This window comes from Thamnophis sirtalis, unplaced genomic scaffold, assembly GCF_051295495.1.
Source record: "Thamnophis sirtalis isolate CommonGarterSnake01/CBP01778 unplaced genomic scaffold, rThaSir2_p1.2 scaffold_1, whole genome shotgun sequence".
Taxonomy (NCBI): domain Eukaryota; kingdom Metazoa; phylum Chordata; class Lepidosauria; order Squamata; family Natricidae; genus Thamnophis; species Thamnophis sirtalis.
In genome coordinates this window covers 8920440-8940777 of record NW_028261381.1, presented here as the reverse complement: position 1 = coordinate 8940777, position 20338 = coordinate 8920440, and the positions used below count along the sequence as shown (strand labels likewise).

General features: G+C 43.1%; 1 protein-coding gene across 1 annotated transcript in view; it reads left to right on the top strand.

Moving 5' to 3' along the window:
• Positions 1–19756, top strand: part of PLCL1 (phospholipase C like 1 (inactive)) — a 235793-nt gene extending 216037 nt beyond the window's left edge. Inside the window, exon 6 of the mRNA XM_087707449.1 lies at positions 18631–19756. Coding sequence (XP_087563575.1) covers positions 18631–18813 — 183 coding nt within the window. The 3' untranslated portion in view covers positions 18814–19756. The remainder of the gene's footprint in view (positions 1–18630) is intronic.
• The last annotated feature ends 582 nt before the right edge of the window (positions 19757–20338 follow it).

The following is a 20338-nucleotide window of genomic DNA, read 5'->3' as shown; positions in this document are numbered from 1 at the left end:
TAATTTCATTTTCATTAAAACTAAATTAACCCAAGTATATATTAAAACGTTTCTTCACTCCATGTTAAACAATTAGCTACTTCTGGCACTAAAAATTATATCAGGAACAAGCTTTGGCCCAGCTCTGATGGAAAAGAATAGAGATTGTGTTTTTATGGGGTATAAAGAAGCCAAATTAAGAGGATTTCTTGGTTCCCTACAGCTAAAACTTAAGAAGCTTAAGAAACAGCCACGACATTTCTTCTGTTCTCATAATTAAATAAAATTATTTGCTGCTAGAAATGTATTTATTTATTTGTATCCCACCTTTATTATTTTTAAAAAAACAGCTGAAGGTGGCAAACATATCAAGGAAAACTTCCTCCTCCTATTTTTCCCACAACATCAACTGTAAGGGCTGAGTGACAGAGTACAGAGAAATGTAGTAGACTTTTTTCTCTGCTAGTATACTTTTATTTCATCGCTTTGTTGCTGATTTATCTTATTTCTGGGAAGATGTGTATCTTCTATTACTCCTCTTACATAGATTGATTACGTTTAAACCACCATAATGAGAGATGTATTTATGTGAGACCCTGGAAGCAACAGATGTTGAAATCCATAGGATATAATTTCCTAGTGAATATGCTAAGTATCGGAATGCAGATTGCATCGGCTGAAGAATGCAATTTTTAAGAAGTTTCGTCCCGCTTTGTCTTGGCTTATCTTTCTCTTTCTCTCTTTCTCTCTTTCACTTTTTTTTTTACCTATTACTTCTCTTTACTTCCCTTACTTTCCTCTTTCAAATTGTGTATTGTTTTTATTCTTTAAAACAATATTTTTGCTATTTTGAGGGCATTATAGAGCTGCTACTTTTTTTTCTTACGTTTCAACAAATGTAGCCTCTGCAAGGAGGGCCTGTTGACCCTTGTCTGGGCTTTGAAGCTAAGCAGAGTTGGGTTGATAATTGCTTAAATCAGGGGTTTCAAACTCGTGGACTGTAGGCTGGATGCGTCATGTGCTGGCCATGCCCACCCCCATTTTAGCAAAGGGGGAAAAGTCACAATATATTGATGAAAGAAATGTCCTTCTGGGCTCGGCTCCAAGTGGGGGAAAAGACTGGAGACATGGAGGCTGCTTGGAAAGATGGTTTATTGGTGGACAGGACCACATGGCTTGAGCCCTGAACAGAAAAGGTGATCACATGCTTCAATGTTGGTGGAGAAGAAGAGAAGGGCTGAGGAAGGGGCTTGCTAGGCTTTTTATAACCTGTTCAGTCCCACCTCTCTGTTTCCTGTTCCTGTGTAAGAAATGTATTCTGATTGGTTGTCAGACTCCCATGGGGCCATGCAGGGGCAACTCTCTACGCTGCGTTTTGAATCCAGGTATGGATATGAGTTCTCAGATGCCATGTGGTCAGTTGGGTAAAATTCCTTAATCCCATCCCCTTGGAGTTGAAGTGGAGAAGTCTTTATTATGTAAAAGGGACTAGCTTGGCCTTCTTAATGGCCCATTGGCAAAGTGGGGATGGGCAGGAAGCTACAGGCAGCTATTCTGTCTTTTAAAACACGTTTCTTTCTTTTCACATCCAGAGAAATATTCTGCCTTTTCAATATTTCCTAGGATATTTCATTTTTCTGGGAGAGGGCTGGGTGATAACTTCCTACAACATCATGTGATGACAATGTGACACCGCGACTTTGACACCCCTGGCTTAGATGAGGAGCCACCAGAAATCCCAGGGCTGTAGACTAGATGGGGAAAACATTCCCTAAAGAAGGCCGTGGCAATTCCTCATTTCCTGTTGACAAGAAAACTGCCAAGATGTGTCTGTGTACTGTATCCACTATAACGTATGCTTGATCAGCAGCAGATTTTACTTTTTACAATAGTAACCATGCTTCCCACTCTTCTAAAGCAGGGGTCTCCAACCTTGCCAACTTTAAGACTTGTGGACTTCAACACCCAGAGTTCCTCAGCCAGCAAAGCTGGCTGAGGAACTCTGGGAGTTGTAGTCCACAAGTCTTAAAGCTGCCAAGGTTAGAGACCCCTGTTCTAAAGGAACATGTCCTTTTACCAAGAAAGCGCCTTTCATTTTTTCTTTTGGTAACAAGGTTTTTAGCCTCACATTTCAAATCCCTTGGCTGATTTTGTACACATTATTCTTGGTTTGGTGTGTATTTTGTTCCATGCAGCAAAATGTTTTGGGCTAGTGTCCCTCCCCCCCCCAACCTTATTTACCTGTCCTCATACTGACAGATTCTGTTAGCTTTAACTTTGCTCTCACTCTCAAGATCTCATCAATCATTCCTCCAGGGAACCTGTCCAGGTGCTATCCGTCATCACTGGATTTAATTAAACCAGAGCCTGCCACATTTTTCATTTTTAATCTCTGATCCCGGATAAACCCTTCATTTTAGATGGCTTGTTATCATTACCAGACCCTCGGAGGTGCTCAACTGTTGTGGCTTATGGGACTCACCCTGGCTGTGGATTTCCCCATTTGAAAATGGGCACAGCGAAATATTTGTGTAGGTAGCAGTGGTGGGTTTCAAAAATTGTTGGAACCTACTCTGTGGGTGTGGCCTCCTTTGTGGGAGTGGCTTGCTGCCCATGTGACCAGATGGGAGTGGCTTGCTGCCCATGTGACTGGATATGAAGATGCCGACGACACTTGTCAGAACCACCTTAAATTCCCTCACACACAGCACTGGCATGCATAAGAATATGATGTAAACTTGTTTTTTAAAAGGCACCTTTGGTTTGCGTTAAAACAACTTCAACACACGCAATGTTCTGATTGCGCCACAAACGCAGTAGTCATCCTTACCTTTCACAGAGGCCCTGAGTTTTATAAATATGAGCAAGATAGTGTAGAATAATCATATCCAAGGACCAGTGGTGGGTTTCAAAATTTTTTGGAGCCTCTTCTGTAGGTGTGGCCTGCTTTCTGGGTCCACTGGTGGAACCTCTTCTAACCGGTTCGGTAGATTTGACAAACCTATTCTACCGAATAGGTGCGAACTGGTAGGAACCCACCTCTGGTAGGTAGGAATTGTGAAAGCAAAGCGGCTCAGGACAGAAAAGCTGTTTGTTCTGCAGCTGCTATTTCTACAGGCACTGCTAGGCAGGCTTCTTCACTGAGCTCTTAAGGTGTTGAAGAGGATTTGCACAACAGTCGGAAGAGCCGAACTGCTCAAAGGATTACAGCGCTCTCAACATGAATTAGAATTTGCAATAAAAACAATGCACAAATCTCCAATGAACTGAGCTTGTATCCTTGACAACTTAAAACTACCTTTAAATTAGGCCACGTGCGCTGGGAAAGACAGGGTGGAGCGCAGAGCAGCGGAACCTCGCTTCATTCCCTTTTCTAATTGGTGCCTCTTGGTAGGTAAAGCTGACACCATTTACATCAAAACAAAAGAGGCCTAGAAACCTTGCTCTCAGGAAGAACTGATCTAACCCACCAGAGGTGGGTTCCTACCAGTTCGCACCTATTTGGTAGAACCAGTTCGTCAAATCTACCGAACCGGTTAGAAAAGGTTCCAACAGTGGACCCGGAAAGCAGGCCACACCTACAGAAGAGGTTCCAAACTTTTTTGAAACCCACCACTGGTCCTTGGATATGATTATTCTACACTATCATGCTCATATTTATAAAACTCAGTGCCTCTGTGACAGGTAAGGATGACTACTGCGTTTGTGGCGCAATCAGAACATTGCATGTGTTGAAGTTGTTTTAACGCAAACCAAAGATGCCTTTTAAAAAACAAATTTACATCATATTCTTATGCATGCCAGTGCTGTGTGTGAGGTAATTTACGCTGGTTCTGACAAGTGTCGTCGGCATCTTCATATCCGGTCACATGGGCGGCAAGCCACTCCCATCCGGTCACATGGGCAGCAAGCCACTCCCACAAAGGAGGCCACACCCACAGTAGGTTCGAACAATTTTTGAAACCCACCACTGTAACCCACTCACTAGTCTCTTCTCCTGTTGAAGTTTACCATGTTGTCGTTTAATAGAAGACAGTCATAGCGGTGGATAGGTAGCAGCCAGAAAGCACAGAAACAGAATGATGGATGCTTTTAGTAAATGTTATTTGCTCAAAAATGATCAGATTGTAGGAAATGTCTCTGGGTTTTACTTAGTTTCTATTTGCTTCACACAAGAAGTAAATGCCAACCTTAACCAGGAGAAAATTGTAGTTTATCAGAATGGGATTGTATTTTCCCAGCTTGATGTCATCCAGATAATAAGGGAGAGATGGCAGTTGTTTATCAGTGGTGGGTTTCAAAAATTGTTCGAACCTACTCTGTGGGTGTGGCTTCCTTTGTGGGAGTGGCTTGCCACCCATGTGACTGGATGGGAGTGGCTTGCCACCCATGTGACCGGATATGAAGATGCTGATGACACTTGTCAGAACCACCTTAAATTACCTCACACACAGCCCTGGCATGCATAAGAATATGATGTAAACTTGTTTTTCAAAAGGCACCTTTGGTTTGCGTTAAAACAACTTCAACACACGCAATGTTCTGATTGCACCACAAACGCAGTAGTCATCCTTACCTTTCACAGACGGCTGAGAGAGGATTGAACCAAGAACTTATTTCTATCATAAATTTTGCTCTTAAATGGAAAAGGATCCAGAGTTCAATGTTCACTCCTTGTTTGAAGGGGGACAGCCCCACACACCCTTGAGATCATGAGTTTCAGCAACATCTCTGGATGGGATGATTTTTATGACCCAGATGAACCTAGAAATGTAAGCAACCAATTCTCTTCCCCCCCCCCCCCAATTTCAGAGTTGTAATTTCCCTCCTTCTCCCCATGTGTATCTCCCAGATTGCCTGTAATGCTATACCTGAAGGAACCCAGGCAGCAAAAAATATCAAATATGTTCTAGGATCCAGGTGCAACCATCTGAAAAATTTGTACAGAGCTTGGTGCTCTTCTCTGATTCTCCTGCTTTCAATATTTACCTCAGCCAGGATAAGCCATGTTTTATTGACACTGTAGCCTTCGCAATATGAGATAATATTACAATAGGAATATTGCAAAAATTGAAAGATCAGTAATATCAGTCTTCTGTGTGGTGTTGTAACGTAATATATGTGACTTCCCATTTGGACTACTGCAATACTCTTTACCAGAAGTAAAGGCAGGATTTGGAAGAGGCAGAGGAACTAGAGATCAAATTGCCAATATACGCTGGATTTTAGGTTTTAGGTTTTAGGTTTATTAGCATTTATAGGCCGCCCTTTTCCCTGAGGGGACTCAGGGCGGCTCACACAAAACCAGGAAGGGGGGAATGCAACATTAAGATAACAACATATAATAAAATAATAAACAACATACATTCATCATTCGGGCGGGGTAACGATCCTTATCCCCAGGCCTGACGGGCGAGCCAGTTCTTCAAGGCTATGCGGAAGGCTTGGACGGTGGAGAGGGTACGAATCTCCACGGGGAGCTCGTTCCAAAGGGTCGGGGCTACTGCTGAGAAGGCCCTCCTCCTTGTAGTTGCCAGCCGACACTGGCTGGCCGATGGAATGCGGAGGAGGCCTAGTCTATGGGATCTTATAGGTCGCAGGGAGGTAATTGGCAGAAGGCGGTCTCTCAAGTATCCAGATCCACTGCCATGTAGGGCTTTATGGGTGATTAATAGCACCTTGAAGCGCATCCGGAGATCGACAGGTAGCCAGCGCAGCTCGCGGAGGAGAGGTGTTATGCGGGTGAATCGAGGTGCACCCGCAATCACTCGCGCGGCTGCGTTCTGCACTAGCTGAAGGATGATGGAGAAAGCTTGGGGGGTTCCAGAAAAACATCTCCTCCTGCTTCATTGACTATGCTAAAGCCTTTGATTGTGTAGATCACAACAACTTGTGGCAAGTTTTTAAAGAGATGTGAGTACCAGACCATCTTATTTGTCTCTTGAGATACCTATATGCGGGGCAAGAAGCAACAGTGAGAACTGGACACGGAACCACTGATTGGTTCAAAATTAAGGAAGGAGTTTGGCAAGGCTGTATACTGTTGCCCTGCCTATTTAACTTATATGCAGAGCACATCATGAAAAAGTCAGATGAATCACAAGTTGGAATTAAGATTGCCAGGAGAAATATCAACAACCTCAGAAATGCAGATGATACCACTCTAATGGCAGAAAGTGAAGAGGAACTAAAGAGCCTCTTGATGTGATGTGCGAAGGAGAGTCCTTTGGACTGCAAGGCGATCAAACCGGTCAGTCCTAGAGGAGATCAACCCTGACTTCTCTTTAGAAGGCCAAATCCTGAAGACGAAACTCAAATACTTTGGCCACCTAATGAGAAGGAAGGACTCACTGGAGAAGAGCCTCATGCTGGGAACAATTGAGGGCAAAAGAAGAAGGGAATGAGATGGCTAGATGGAGTCACCGAAGCAGTAGGGGTGAGCTTAAATGGACTCCGGGGAATGATATAGGACAGGAAGGCCTGGAGGAACATTGTCCATGGGGTCGTGATAGGCCGGACACAACTTTGCGACTAACAACAACAATACTCGACACAGGCTGCCCTAGAACATCTGGAAGCTTCAGCTGGTACAAAATGCAGCAGTGCAAACTGTAAATGGTATCAGCTATTCGGCACATGGAACAATACTGCTTCAGGGGTTGTCCCCTTTAAAGCCCTTCATGGTTTGGGACTCAATTACCCGAGAGACCATTTTCTTCCAGTTACTTTTACCCATCCAATCCACCCGCCAGGAGATGTGTCTTCTCTGCTGTAGCCCCTCTGCTCTGGACCATTTTCTCTCCAGAGATTAAGATGACCCCAACCCTGCTGTCCTTTTAGACCTGTCCATGTGTTTAGGTCTGGGGTGTTCTTAGTTATGTTGATTCCAAATGGATTATAGTAGCTTTTGGTTGTTAATTGTGTTTAATTTCTTTTTTTTTTGTATTGCTTAACTGTTTCAATTGTTTTTATACTTGTTTGCCACCTAGAGTCACTGGTTTGAGATGGGCAGCTATACAAATTAATTGGATGGATGGATGGATGGATGGATGGATGGAATGAAATAGTCATACCTAGTAGGCTCCAATATGACAGGATTCCCCCATCCTCCTTTTAATTTTTTTTCTACATGTTGATTGTACTTCAAGGTACTAATTATGACCTTTAAAGCGCTCCATGGCTTAGGCCCAGGGTACCTGCGAGACCACCTACTGCCACCAATAGCCTCCCACCGTCCAGTGCGATCCCACAGAGTCGGCCTCCTCAGGGTGCCGTCGGCCAGACAGTGTCGGCTGGTGACCCCCAGGGGGAGAGCCTTCTCCGTGGGAGCGCCTTCCCTCTGGAATGAGCTGCCCCCGGAGCTTCGTATAATCCCCGACCTCCGGTCCTTCCGACGTGCCCTAAAAAGTTGGCTTTTCCAGCAAGCCAGCCTGGCCTGAACAAAACAAAATAAATTATTGATCACTGTTAATTTTAATTTTAATTTTTTTTAAAAAAAAAATGTCATTGTCAATTTTAATTGGGTTTGGGATATTCTATTTAATTTTTTTTTTTAACTTTCGTATTATGTGTTTCTTTTAATGTTGTATTCCGCCCTGAGTCCTTGGGAGAAGGGCGGCATATAAATCTAATAAACCTAAACCTAAACTTACAAATGATGACCTTGGCACAGCCTTCATATAGTCAGATTGGATTGCCATATAACCATGTATTTATTAGGGGGGAAAAACCCGGAATTTACTCAACAACAAGGGTGTGAAAGTTTTCTACATTACCAGGTCCATTTATCCCCGTGTGCTCCAGAGAAAGTCCCGTGAAAGTAAAGAAGAAAGCATTTCGTGAAGACGCTTATGGAATACACTCTGCATTCAGATAAGCTCTTTAATATTCTACTGGGAGGCCTGATTAATAGCGCCCAGGCTTACATGGCATCTCACCAAAAGCTGACCTGACCTTTCCTGTGTTGATTTGATATTTATTTCTAGAGTCAGTGATAACAGTAGTAACAGGAGGAAGTAAGCAGCAATGTTAGAAGACAAAAAGATAGAAATATGCTTTTTCCTCTTCTTCGTTCCAAAGCCTATTTGTACATGCGGGCCAGGAAAATGATTCTGTGCTCTCGGCTTATTGCAGCGACTGACTGGTTTTCCAAGAATGATTTGGCACTGCGTTTATTTCTAGGTTTAAATTTTTTTTTAAGGCATCGGTATAATTTCATCAGCATTTTTCTTGAAGTGCATTTTGTTCAGAACCTATTTTTCATTGCCAGCAGATGGCTTCTGAACAACCGTATGGGCACCGAAATGTCTACTTGCAGATTCTTTCTAGCGGCCTGACGGTTCTTAAAAGAGCCGAGGTGGCGCAGTGGTTAAATGCAGCACTGCAGGCTACTGCTAGATCAGCAGTTCAGCGGTTCAAATCTCACCGGCTCAGGGTTGACTCAGCCTTCCATCCTTCCGAGGTGGGTAAAATGAGGACCCAGATTGTTGGGGGCAATATGCTGACTCTCTGTAAACCGCTTAGAGAGGGCTGAAAGCCCTATGAAGCGGTATATAAGTCTACTGCTATTGCTATTGCTATTGTCACAAGGGGGCTAGTTTGCCATTCATTCTCTTGGGCGGTGCGTCTCAAAACTGTTCTTTGCAGTCTCATCTTCTTCAGGCTTAGGACCTGGATACATGGCTTAGGACCTGGATACCTACGGGACCGCCTCCTGCCACATACCTCCCAACGACCTATAAGATCTCACAGATTGGGCCTCCTTCGGGTACCGTCGACCGGGCAATGCCGGTTGGCGACCACTTGGGGGTCTGTAGCTGCTCCGGCCCTGTGGAATGATCTCCCTGCAGAGACCCGGACCCTTCCCACTCTCTCGGCCTTCCGTAAGGCCACTAAAACCTGGTTGTTCCGGCAGGCCTGGGGCTGTCGACCCCAAAATATGGTCCAGCCCCACTTGGGATGGAGTGCATGGTGTGTTTTTTTAAATCTATCTTTTCTTTCCTTCCCTTCTTTTTGATTTATTTGTATTGTTAGCCGCCCGGAGTCCTACGGGATTGGGCGGCATACAAATGTTATTAAACTTTGAAACTAAACTTTGAGACTTCATACGAAGCAACAGCGAGGGTTTCTTTTGGTCTTTTTAAAAGGCCAAGGCACTGGAAGGAAAATGTGAAAGTTTACACATGAGCTACAATATAAATAAATGGATGTTCATGATGTACCAAGTCACAGTTTCCCGTGGGAAGGAATATCCTGCATCATTATCTCCTCACCATAGGATACTAGATATTTTGGGGCGGGGGGGGGGAGACAGAGACAAAGGGGAGTCTTTCCCCTGTTTCTTTTGTTGCTCTCATATTGTTACTAAAAAGAGGGAAAGGAGAATGGGAATATTTGGGGGCTTACCTATGCCTAGAATTGCTTGTTCGTGGACAAGGGCAGTGAAGAGACTCTGGTGATATTGCAAACCTTCTCACTTTCTCTCATGAGCTTTGAGGAACATTTTTTTTTTTGTATTTGTGATTTGTGGGGGAAGGACGCTCAGGAGATTTTCTTTTTTTTTCTTTTTCTTTTTTTTATTAAAAAGTTTTAATAAGTTTTACAATTGTATACCTTTCCCCGTCCCTCCCTCCCCCCCAATCCCACATCCCCTCCCACCCACCAACCTCCCAGAGCAAATACAGGGTATAAACATTTAACAATCATACACTAAAATTAACTAACTTTAGCACCGTCCCTTCGCTTGTACTTTAACTCCCCTTTTGTAAAGCTAACTTTAGATAAATTGTAACATTCCTTGTTCATTTATTCATAAGCTAACTGAAATTTCTTAGTCCCATATTTATTTTGAATGTAATCAGTCCATCTTCTCCCTTCCAGCTTGTATTTCTCATCTGAATGGTCCTTGAGGTATGCTGATATTTTAGCCATCTCTGCTAAGTTTGTTACTTTTAACGTCCATTCTTGAATAGTAGGCAATTCTTCCTTCTTCCAGCACTGCGCCACCAACAATCTTGCTGCTGTTGTTAAATTCAGAATCAAATTAGTCTCTATAACTGTACAGTCTGAAATTATGCCTAACAAGAATAACTCGGGAGACTTTCATAAGGTAGGACAGTGATGGCAAATGCGCTCTACATGGGGCTGCCCTTGAAGAGTGTTCGAAGACTCCAGTTAGTCCAAAATGCAGCCGCGCGAGCGATAATGGGTGTACCTAGGTACACCCATGTTACATCTATCTTCCACGAGCTGCACTGGCTCCCCATTGGTCTTCGGACACGTTTCAAGGTGCTAGTCGTTACTTTTAAAGCCCTACATGGTTTAGGACCTGGCTACCTGAGAGACCGCCTCCTGCCATTTACCTCCCAGAGACCTATAAGATCGCACAGACTAGGCCTCCTCTGGATTCCATCTGCCGGTCAATGTCGGCTGGCAACTCCCCGGGGGAGGGCCTTCTCTGTAGCGGCTCCGGCTCTATGGAACGATCTCCCCGTGGAGATCCGGACCCTTACTACTCTTCCGGCCTTCCGCAAAGCAATTAAGACCTGGCTTTTCCGGCAGGCCTGGGGCTGTTGATTTATCCAGCCCCATTCTGAGCTATGAATGTTGTGAATTTTAATGTCTGTTTTTTAATTTTTATATGTTCCCCCTTCCTGCTTTTATCTGTAAGCCGCCCTGAGTCTCTCGACAGTGGGCGGCATACAAATCCTAATAAACACTAAACAAACACTAAACACTAAACCTTTTAGACTCTGAGTACCCAAACTGTACGTGTGCATGCCCAATCTAAAACGTGCAAGCTTGCACAGGTGCAAACATAGGCACCTGCAGAGGTGCAAACATGTGCGCATGCACACCAGAGAGCCGAAGACCAGCTGGTCAGTGGGAGGCGGGGCATGCCAACAGTAGCAGCTCGGCAAGTGATAAGATCTTCTTATTTCGTGAGCTTCTATTTCGTCGTTTGTAGGGAACCAGAAGCTCACGAAAGAAACGGCACAAAGATCTGACCTGGGGCGACGGCACGCGTGCCAGCAGAAAGGGCTCTGCGTGCCACCTCTGGCATGTGTGTCATGATGTGGTTCACCATCATGGAGGTAGTGTGACTATCTGGCAAATCTATAATAAAACACATACACATTCCAAAGTAAGATGTATCTGAGAATTAGAATATTAACTAATATTCCCTTCAAAAATTAGTGTGTTGAGACTATTGTTACATACGCTCCTAAGTTCGGCTTATGGTCACTTATTCACGCCCTCATAGTCCTGGAAAATAGCCACACTCAAATTACTTTCAACCAAACACTGAAGCACGACCTATTCTTTAGAATACACAGAGATCCATTGCATTTAAAATAACAGCAGAACTTTACTGGTTGCAACATATCTATGTGCTCTTTCTCATATGCATCCATGGACACGCACACACAGACACACACTTATCCACATCCTTCTCAACCAGGCATTAGTCAGAAGGACAGACGCCACAAAGTCCAGATTCTAGGATGACTCAAAGAGCGGGCAGCAGAGGTGGGTTCCCACCAGTTCGCACCTATTCGGTAGAACTGGTTAGTCAAATCTACTGAACCGGTTAGAAGAGGTTCCACCAGTGGACCCGGAAAGCAGGCCACACCTACAGAAGAGCTTCCAAATTTTTTTGAAACCCACCACTGCCACACACACACACACACACACACACACACACAGACAGACAGACAGACAGACAGACTCACACAGAGAGAAAGAGAAAGAAAGGAAGAAATAAATAAATAAAGAAAGAAAAAAGAAAGAAAAAGTGAGAGAGATGAAAGAAAAAAAGGAAAAAGGGACAGAGAGACAAAAGAAGGGGGGAGAGAGAGAGAGAACACATGGCCGGCAAGCCACTCACACCAGGTCACATGGCCAGCAAGCCACTCCCACAAAGGAGGCCATACCCACAGAGAAGGTTGGAAAAATTTTTGAAATCCACCACTGACGGGCAGGCTTCAGGACTCCCTTTTCCCCAAAACATCCTTTGTTGATTCTTATGCCTGGTAGTTGTTGATGGCACTGAGGGAGTGGTTTCTACATGCTCAGGCCAAATTACTTTTGTCTGTTTTGGGTGATATTTTTTTCTTTGTTTCCTTAATGAGTTGGTTTCTTCTTAACTACTTCCCCTAAGGGTCCTTTTCCTCGTCTTTGTCCACCCTGCTTGTGTGCCTGCTTCATCTTCATCTTCAGCCTAGTCTCACACTATCTGATCTAATTCGGAGACTCAGTAAAGCATCAAGTACTCAAAAGATATAGGCCAATTTGTTTTGATGTCTGGAACTAGGACAAGAGTCACAAAAATAGAACTCAGTTTTCCTATAATATAGTATGACGAAATAGGCTGTTCCTTCTTTTGTTCCTCACCAGAATATCCCATTATTCTATTGTATATGCCAGAGGTGGGTTCCTACCAGTTCGCACCTATTCGGTAGAACCGGTTTGTCAAATCTACCGAACCGGTTAGAAGAGGTGCCACCAGTGGACCCGGAAAGCAGGCCACACCTACAGAAGAGGTTCCAAATTTTTTTGAAACCCACCACTGGTCCTTGGATAGGATTATTCTACACTATCATGCTCATGTTTATAAAACTCAGTGCCTCTGTGAAAGGTAAGGATGACTACTGCGTTTGTGGTGCAATCAGAACATTGCGTGTGTTGAAGTTGTTTTAACGCAAACCAAAGATGCCTTTTGAAAAACAAGTTTAGATCATATTCTTATGCATGCCAGTGCTGTGTGTGAGGTAATTTAAGGTGGTTCTGACAAGTGTCGTCGGCATCTTCATATCCGGTCACATGGGCGGCAAGCCACTCCCACCCGGTCACATGGGCGGCAAGCCACTCCCACAAAGGAGGCCACACCCACAGAGTAGGTTCGAACAATTTTTGAAACTCACCACTGGTATATACCCATGTTAGAGCTTTATATTATGGAAAAGCATGCCTAATTTCTTAGAAATGGGGCAGGTAGAGAGAATTGTGATCCTTTAGAATCTGGCTTTTTTTTAAAAAGTACTCATAAATCAGAATGGGATGATAAACCTGGGAGCATTCTTACAAAAGTTCAACCCATTATCTGGAAAAGGTTTTATTCAAAGGAAAGGATGATTGTAAACATGATGTTGGTCATTCCTAAATGCAGTTGATTGTTGGAAGTTGAGGTCGGTATATAAAGGTTGATGTTACTGGTTACTAGGCTGGGTTAACTACCTCACAAAATACCACCACACAACTATTCAAGAGTAGAGACTGAAAAACAGTGCAGTCTCCTTCAATCCCCAGAATGCTGTGATTGATGCAACCAACAGTGCAGTGGTGGGTTTCAAAAATTGTTGGAACCTACTCCGTGGGTGTGGCCTCCTTTGTGGGAGTGGCTTGCCACCCATGTGATCGGATATGAAATTATGAATTAGTACTTAGGTCGGTCCAAGTAGCTATTCAGAAACTCTGGCATTGAAGCATGCAAGTCTTAAAGCTGTCAAGTTACAAGATCCTTGCCAGTGGTGGGTTTCAAAAATTTTTGGAACCTCTTCTGTAGGTGTGGCCTGCTTTCCGGGTCTACTGGTGGAACCTCTTCTAACCGGTTCGGTAGATTTGACGAACCGGTTCTACCGAATAGGTGCAAACTGGTAGGAACCCACCTCTGGAACAGTGGCTCAAATGTAAGGACTTAAGGACAGGCCTATCTATTACTGAATCCTATACTCACCTTTTCTACGCATTATCTGAGCTTGCTCTTTCGTCTTTTCTCTCTGTATGAAAACAACTGCTATATCCCTTTGCAATACAGTGCAATTTTGAAAAAAGAAGTCAGGATAGAGTTTCATGGAAACACAGAATTAGGACAGAGTTCAGATATGCCTGCCTAACACAGAATAAATTAAAAATTAATCTGTATTACCCTGCTCTACATAATGTTTTACGTTTCAGCAGATCCTGACTGTAAACATCACTCTTTAAGTACTACAGATTACAGAAAAATAAATGCCTTTTGTCCCAATGTAAAAAATTGTACTACATTTCAAATTTGTTGCAAAAAGTATAGCTCTACTGATTTGATAGTGTTGAAAGCAAAGATGGAACATTCCTTCTTGTACTGTTGTCCTTGACAAAGAAAGAAAGAAAGAAAGAAAGAAAGAGAAAGAAAGAAAGAAAGAAAGAAAGAAAGAAAGAAAAGAAAAGAGTATATTTCATATGTAATTCATTCTATCTATTCGTGCTATTTTGCTTTGTTCCACATAGGAAAGTGTTCTGACCCCCCCCCCTCTCCATCCAGGAACAAAAGCCAAAAACAAACATAAATAGGAATACTTTTAATCAGTCCAGACTCTCGTTGGCTGCAAGCCCAAAATAAACAAAGAGATAAGTACTCTGGCAGCAAGTCCTACAAAACTAGGCAATGCAAACAAGCTCTCCCAGCAAATCACTTCTCCAAGTTGGCTTCTACTAATCGTGAACGTTGACTTCTGCAAAAGGGCGTGGTCGCAGCAGTCTCTTTTATAATCAGGAGAGGATCTTAATGAGCAATAGCTAAGCGTAATCATCTCCTACAATTACGCAGTTGTTCTTGCCGCAGAGTAACCCTTCGACGGCGTGCATCCCGAAACAACTCACAAGTGTTTTCCGGAACACTCCCACTGATCCAAGGCTCCGCCGCCACCTGGTGGCCAACCAGTCTCTCCTCACCCTGCTCAGAGTCGGCACCCTGTCCAGGGTCCTCCACCTCCTCCAGGGCTGACTCATAAGACCCCTCGCTGTTGGAGTCTGGCAGCCGCTCCAACGACTCCTGCCGGGCCACAACAGGAAAGTATGAAAGTTTGGCAAACATAATTGTCAGTTAGTTTCACGTATGTTTCTCGGGTAATTTTATGACACACTCTGTGGTTGGTAGCACTGGAAAAGGATGATATGCTACAGAAGGGGTATCAAGCTCAAGGCTTGCAGGCCAGATCTGGGCCGAGGGGTACTTAAATCTGGCCTGTGAGGCTGGCTTGGAAATAGCAAAGGGCCAGTCCGGGATGTCTCGGGCAGCCAAAACAGGGCACAGAGGGGCTGTGTGCAGCCCCCCCCCCACCTTGCCCCATTTTGGCTGGCAGGGTGCTGCAGGAGGCGTCTATCTCGTTTCCCGCTCCCCCCCCCCCTCACTGGCCTGCTGAGGAAAACTACAATGCTGATCCGGCACTTGAAGAAATCCAGTTTGACACCCCTGTGCTAGAAAGTCGCTCTGACAGGAAGAGAAATCTAATTGGCAAAAATTATAATCAATTGTTCATGTGGGTAATGGTTAGAGAGCCGAGGTGGCGCAGTGGTTAGAGTGCAGCACTGCAGGCTACTTCAGCTGACTGCAGTTCTGCAGTTCGGCTGTTCAAACCTCACTGGCTCAGGGTTGACTCAGCCTTCCATCCTTCCGAGGTCGGTAAAATGAGGACCCGGATTGTTGTTGGGGGCAATATGCTGACTCTGTAAACCGCTTAGAGAGGGCTGAAAGCCCTATGAAGCGGTATATAAGTCTAACTGCTATTGCTATTGCTATTGCTATTTTTTTATATGATGTTTCATCTATTCTCTGAGGATTATGTTGTTGTTTTTTTAAATCTAACTAAAGATATTAGTTTTATAATTTCTTAAAGATTAGTGTTTATCCTGGCATAAGCTTTCATAGACCGTAACTTAATTTATTGAATGCATAAAATTCACAAAAGTCAGTGTAATGATAAATGGATTAATCTTCAGTATTCTGCATCACTCTTTGTATTTAGAGATTGATCCAATTACCCTTCTGGAAAGTATTTGTGTAATTGCTGTAGTCCTATTTCTATAGGGCTTACGAAGCAATTTTGACATTCACATTGTAAATCTACTCTAAGAGTCAGATGCAAAAGGTTGACGTAGTGATCCTACCAAGACCACAAGTTGAACAAAGGCTCCATTGTGTCATTAAGTCATCCAGCAGAATGGTTGAATTATCCCAGATGTTGCCGATTTGTGACGCAATTCTCATTGACACTGATGCTCCCAGATGCTTTTGTCCCCGAGCGTTGTTGACTGGTGCTGTACCTTGCCAGCTACCATTGTCTCTCTAAAGTTGTTTACCAGGATGGAGGCAATACTATAGTGAATGCAAAATTACTTGGCATGTGTCAGTAGATTAAATCATAGATTATCTTCCCACGTCAAATTGCATTGGGAGGAAATTGAGGATGAATGAAGAGTAGAAAGCAGAGAACGGAGGAAATATCAACATTAGGTTTCATTTATTTTTAAGGTACTTAAACATTTATTAATTCACACATTATGAATGTGAGGAATATTTTAAGAGGGAAATGTTTTAGGTTTTATGTTCAACGGTCATTTTACATATATATATTTCTGAGTATTGCATGTTAGAAATTTCTTCGTTACACTTTAGTAAGGCTTATTAAAAGTCCTTTCCAGTTTCACCTTCTGACCCTGTATGGAAGGGTTGTCAAACCCTATCGCATCGCACGCCATATCGTGACATATCGGGATGTTTCTTGCCTTTGCAGAACCTGGGTGGGCGTGGCCTGCACGGGCCGTATCCGCCCCGCGGGCCACCAGTTTGACAGGCTTGCTGTAAGGTATTGAGAACTCTCCTAACAATGAATTTTATGTCTGTAAAGATGTTTACAAACTTCCTGCTGGCATGGTTTTCTTCTTGGATTTAGGGAATTTCAAATGATACGATTTCCCCTCCAAACCAATTCCAATGCATAACCTGCTTGCCGTTTTTCTGTTTTTGAACTACAGGTAGTCTTCAATGTACAACGGTCCTTTTAATGACCATTCGAAGATACAGTGGCCCTGAGAAAAGGAACTTATGAGCATTTTTTACATTTACAAAGGTTGCAGCATCCCCAGGGTCACCTGATCAAAATTTGGCAATTGGCGTGTATTTATGACATTTGCATATGTTGCGTGATCACGTGATCACTTTTTGTGACCTTCTGACATGCAGCGTCAGTATTGGAAGCCAGTTTCATATAACAACCTTGTTGCTAACTTAACAACTGCAGTAATTCACTTAGCAACTGTGGAGAGAAAATGGTTGTAAAATGGGGACAATTTAGCAATGGAAATTTTGGGCTCAATTGTGGTTGTAAGTTGAGGACTACCTGTACAGATTCATCATTATTTTCAGTTTGTGTTTTGGCTATCTAGCTACTTGGTACTCCAGGGAATGTGTCTTCTGAATAAAACATAGGGCAGAGAGGAATATGGGTGAAAAGATATATCTGGTTTCCCTCAAGCAGTCCAAGCCTACCTGAAGAGTTTATGGAGTTGCCTCAATTGGCTGCACATCCATACCAAGCACATGTCACATCTCTGCTCCTTCCCAAGGCCTTATCTGGAGTAGGTTTCCATGGGTATTGGTATGCGGGAAGGGCCTCTACATGGTGGAAAACCTGTCCTACTTAGGTTTTTCCTCATGAACGTTGTGCCTCTTGGTGTCCTTACAATAAGGAGGGATATTGCCATGCTCCCCATGTGATTGTATGATTGCACCGTGATTTCTTTTCTGTACTATGATTTACTAGACAAGCTTAAGCCCCGATACTCATCCATCAGAATGTGCCATCCTACTGTTCAAGAATGGACATTAAAAGTAACAAACCTAGCAGAGATGGCTAAAATATCAGCATATCTCAAGGATCACTCAAATGAGAGATATAAACTGGAGTGGAGAAGATGGATTGACTATACTCAAGATAAACATGGGACTAAGAAATTCCAGTTAGTTTATGACTGAAGAAACAAGGAATGATATGATCTGTTTAGAGCTAGCCTAGCAAAGAGGAGTTAAAGCTCAATGAAAGCTGATACTAACTTTTTTTAAAAAGTTTATCTTAGAATATCTTTGTTAAAGATTTATACCCTGTATTGGTTCTGGGAAGCTGGGGGGGGGGGGTTTGGGGGTTGGGTGGGGAGGGTAGGGGGGGGGGAGGTAAATATTTGTAAAAGCTGTTTTTTCAAAATTTTCAATCAAAAAGAACGTGCCATCCGAACAAACTACTGTGTATACGCGCCATTCTCCCCAAATTGATTTTACAAATTCAGCACCTTAGAGCCGAAATGCGTAGGGAAGGAATGCAAACCAAAGCTGCTTTTCTGTCAACAGTTCAGGCATCACTCCAACTGACCTGTGAAAACATTTCTAGAACAGGGATGAACCATTCTGTACTTTGAACTGTTTCTTGATTGGTTCAAGGCATTTTATAAAAAAATCTGCTGTCAGCAGAATTTCCCACCTAAACCAAACTCTCCTGGCTTCAGTAGTGCTGTTTGCAAAGAAGGTCGAGATCCGTTGTCCTCCCTGTAGTGGTTACCAGACGTTCTGGGTGACTGATAGGCTAAATCAGATATTAGTTTATTCCCTCCCAGCTTCATCCTGGCCTGGGAAGACCCTGGTGTCAGCTCAAAAGGAGCTGTTACCATGAAGCAGCTGCCTCTCAAAGCAGACCTCCGATCAGATGCATACAGAGAGAGCCACTTTGTTCTCTATCCAAAACACTGCCACTGCAAGGGAAGGGAAGCCAGATGCGAAAGCTTCATTGTTCATGGCTTTGTCTTTTATTTTGTTTCCCTGTATTTCTTGTGTATTCTTAGGGACAAGGGGATCTACTGAGGAACGCCAAAAACGAAGCCATAGAAAATATGAAGCAGATCCAGCTGGCTTGCTTATCGCGCGGACTGAGCAAAAGTGGAAGCGGGAACTCGGATGCCAAGGCTAAGCCAGGTCCTGAGCCGGCCGAAAAAAGAGAGACAAGCGGCGAGAATGCCAGACTCTGAACAAAGCCGACGGTGTCGTTATATTTCAATAGTCGAGAATTATTTTTTTAACACATTAAAAAAGAGAAAGAAAGCTCACATTAGCACCCTCTACAGGGCGTCAGAAGTATTACAATTCTCATAGTGCCAACGTTTTGCTGCTGTCATCCGCCTAAATTTAAACTCTCTGGTAGTGACGTTCTAATACTTTCCAGTTTTGTGTGGGGAGATCCTTTAACATTTTTTTCCATGAATGACATTATTGCCCTTTTCCTTTATTTATTATTTTGTAATTTTGAAGAGCTATGTGGAGAGGGAATACTTTGGGTTTATACTTTGCTCTATCAGCTTTCGTCAGTGTGATTTTCCGAGTCTAATATAGGTCTTACCACCCAAAGATACAAAAGGCAGAAAAAGAACTGTCTTTTATTAGTGTGCTTTAATAATGGATTCCTCAACATAGAAGAATAAATTATTAACTTTTTCATTAAATTAAGTTAATAAATTATTAAACACTTTCTCTTTTTTAATGGGAGTCTGTAGGATATCCAATATACATTCCATTGACTTTTGGCTAATCACGATTTGAAGTGCATTAATCTCATAGCTATTAATGGAAGAAATTGGTCACTTTTTATTTCGGAAAGGTGGCAGAAGTTCACACTGAGCTCTACCAAACATGCCTGTAGGTCTGGGCAAAATGATTCCAGACTTTGGCTATGAATTGCAAGTTGAATTGAATGGAAGAGAAAATTCAAAGACAATTTAGTAATGATGAAATATTTCTCACTGCCATTAGCTGAACAAAGGTAATATAAACAATTCATGTTTGTAAAAGATACCTTAATTTTGTTTGTTTGTTTGTTTTCATTCATGTAGACAAATCTGCATAGGTCACATGTGCAAAGGTCCATCTCATGATTGATGCCAAAGCATGCACTTAATTCATAGAAGTTCTTCCTCCACCTTTTTAAGTTGTAAGCCGCCCTGAGTCCCCCCAGGGAAAAGGGCGGCATATAAATAAACTTTAAATCTAAATCTAAATCTTTGCATACCAGGTAGCAGTGGTTCCCAAACTTGGCAACTTTAAGACTTGTGGACTTCAACTCCCAGAATTCTCCAGCTGGAGAATTCTGGGAGTTGAAGTCCACAAGTCTTAAAGTTGCCAAGTTTGGGAACCACTGAGGTAGAGCATATGGGATGGCAGTCTCTTGGTTCACTGTGAGACACGAAGTGTGAATTACAAGACCGTGCATATTTTCTAAGCACCATCATGCAATTGTTGAGCCTTTATGCTTAGGTGTATGTAGTTTTTTTCAACGTTTGCCATGTTTCCTTAGTTACATTATTGTGAGAATACTTTCCACATCTTTTAAGTACGTATCATGAGAGACAATGCTACGATGGGCACATGGCTAGCATTCTTTTATCAACTCCAGCAGAAATTAATGCAGCCAAACCGAACTGATTAGCATGGGATAAGCAATTTCAAACCGAGCAGGTGAAACGAAGCTGCCATTTGACTTCGTGATCATAGCTGCCCTGT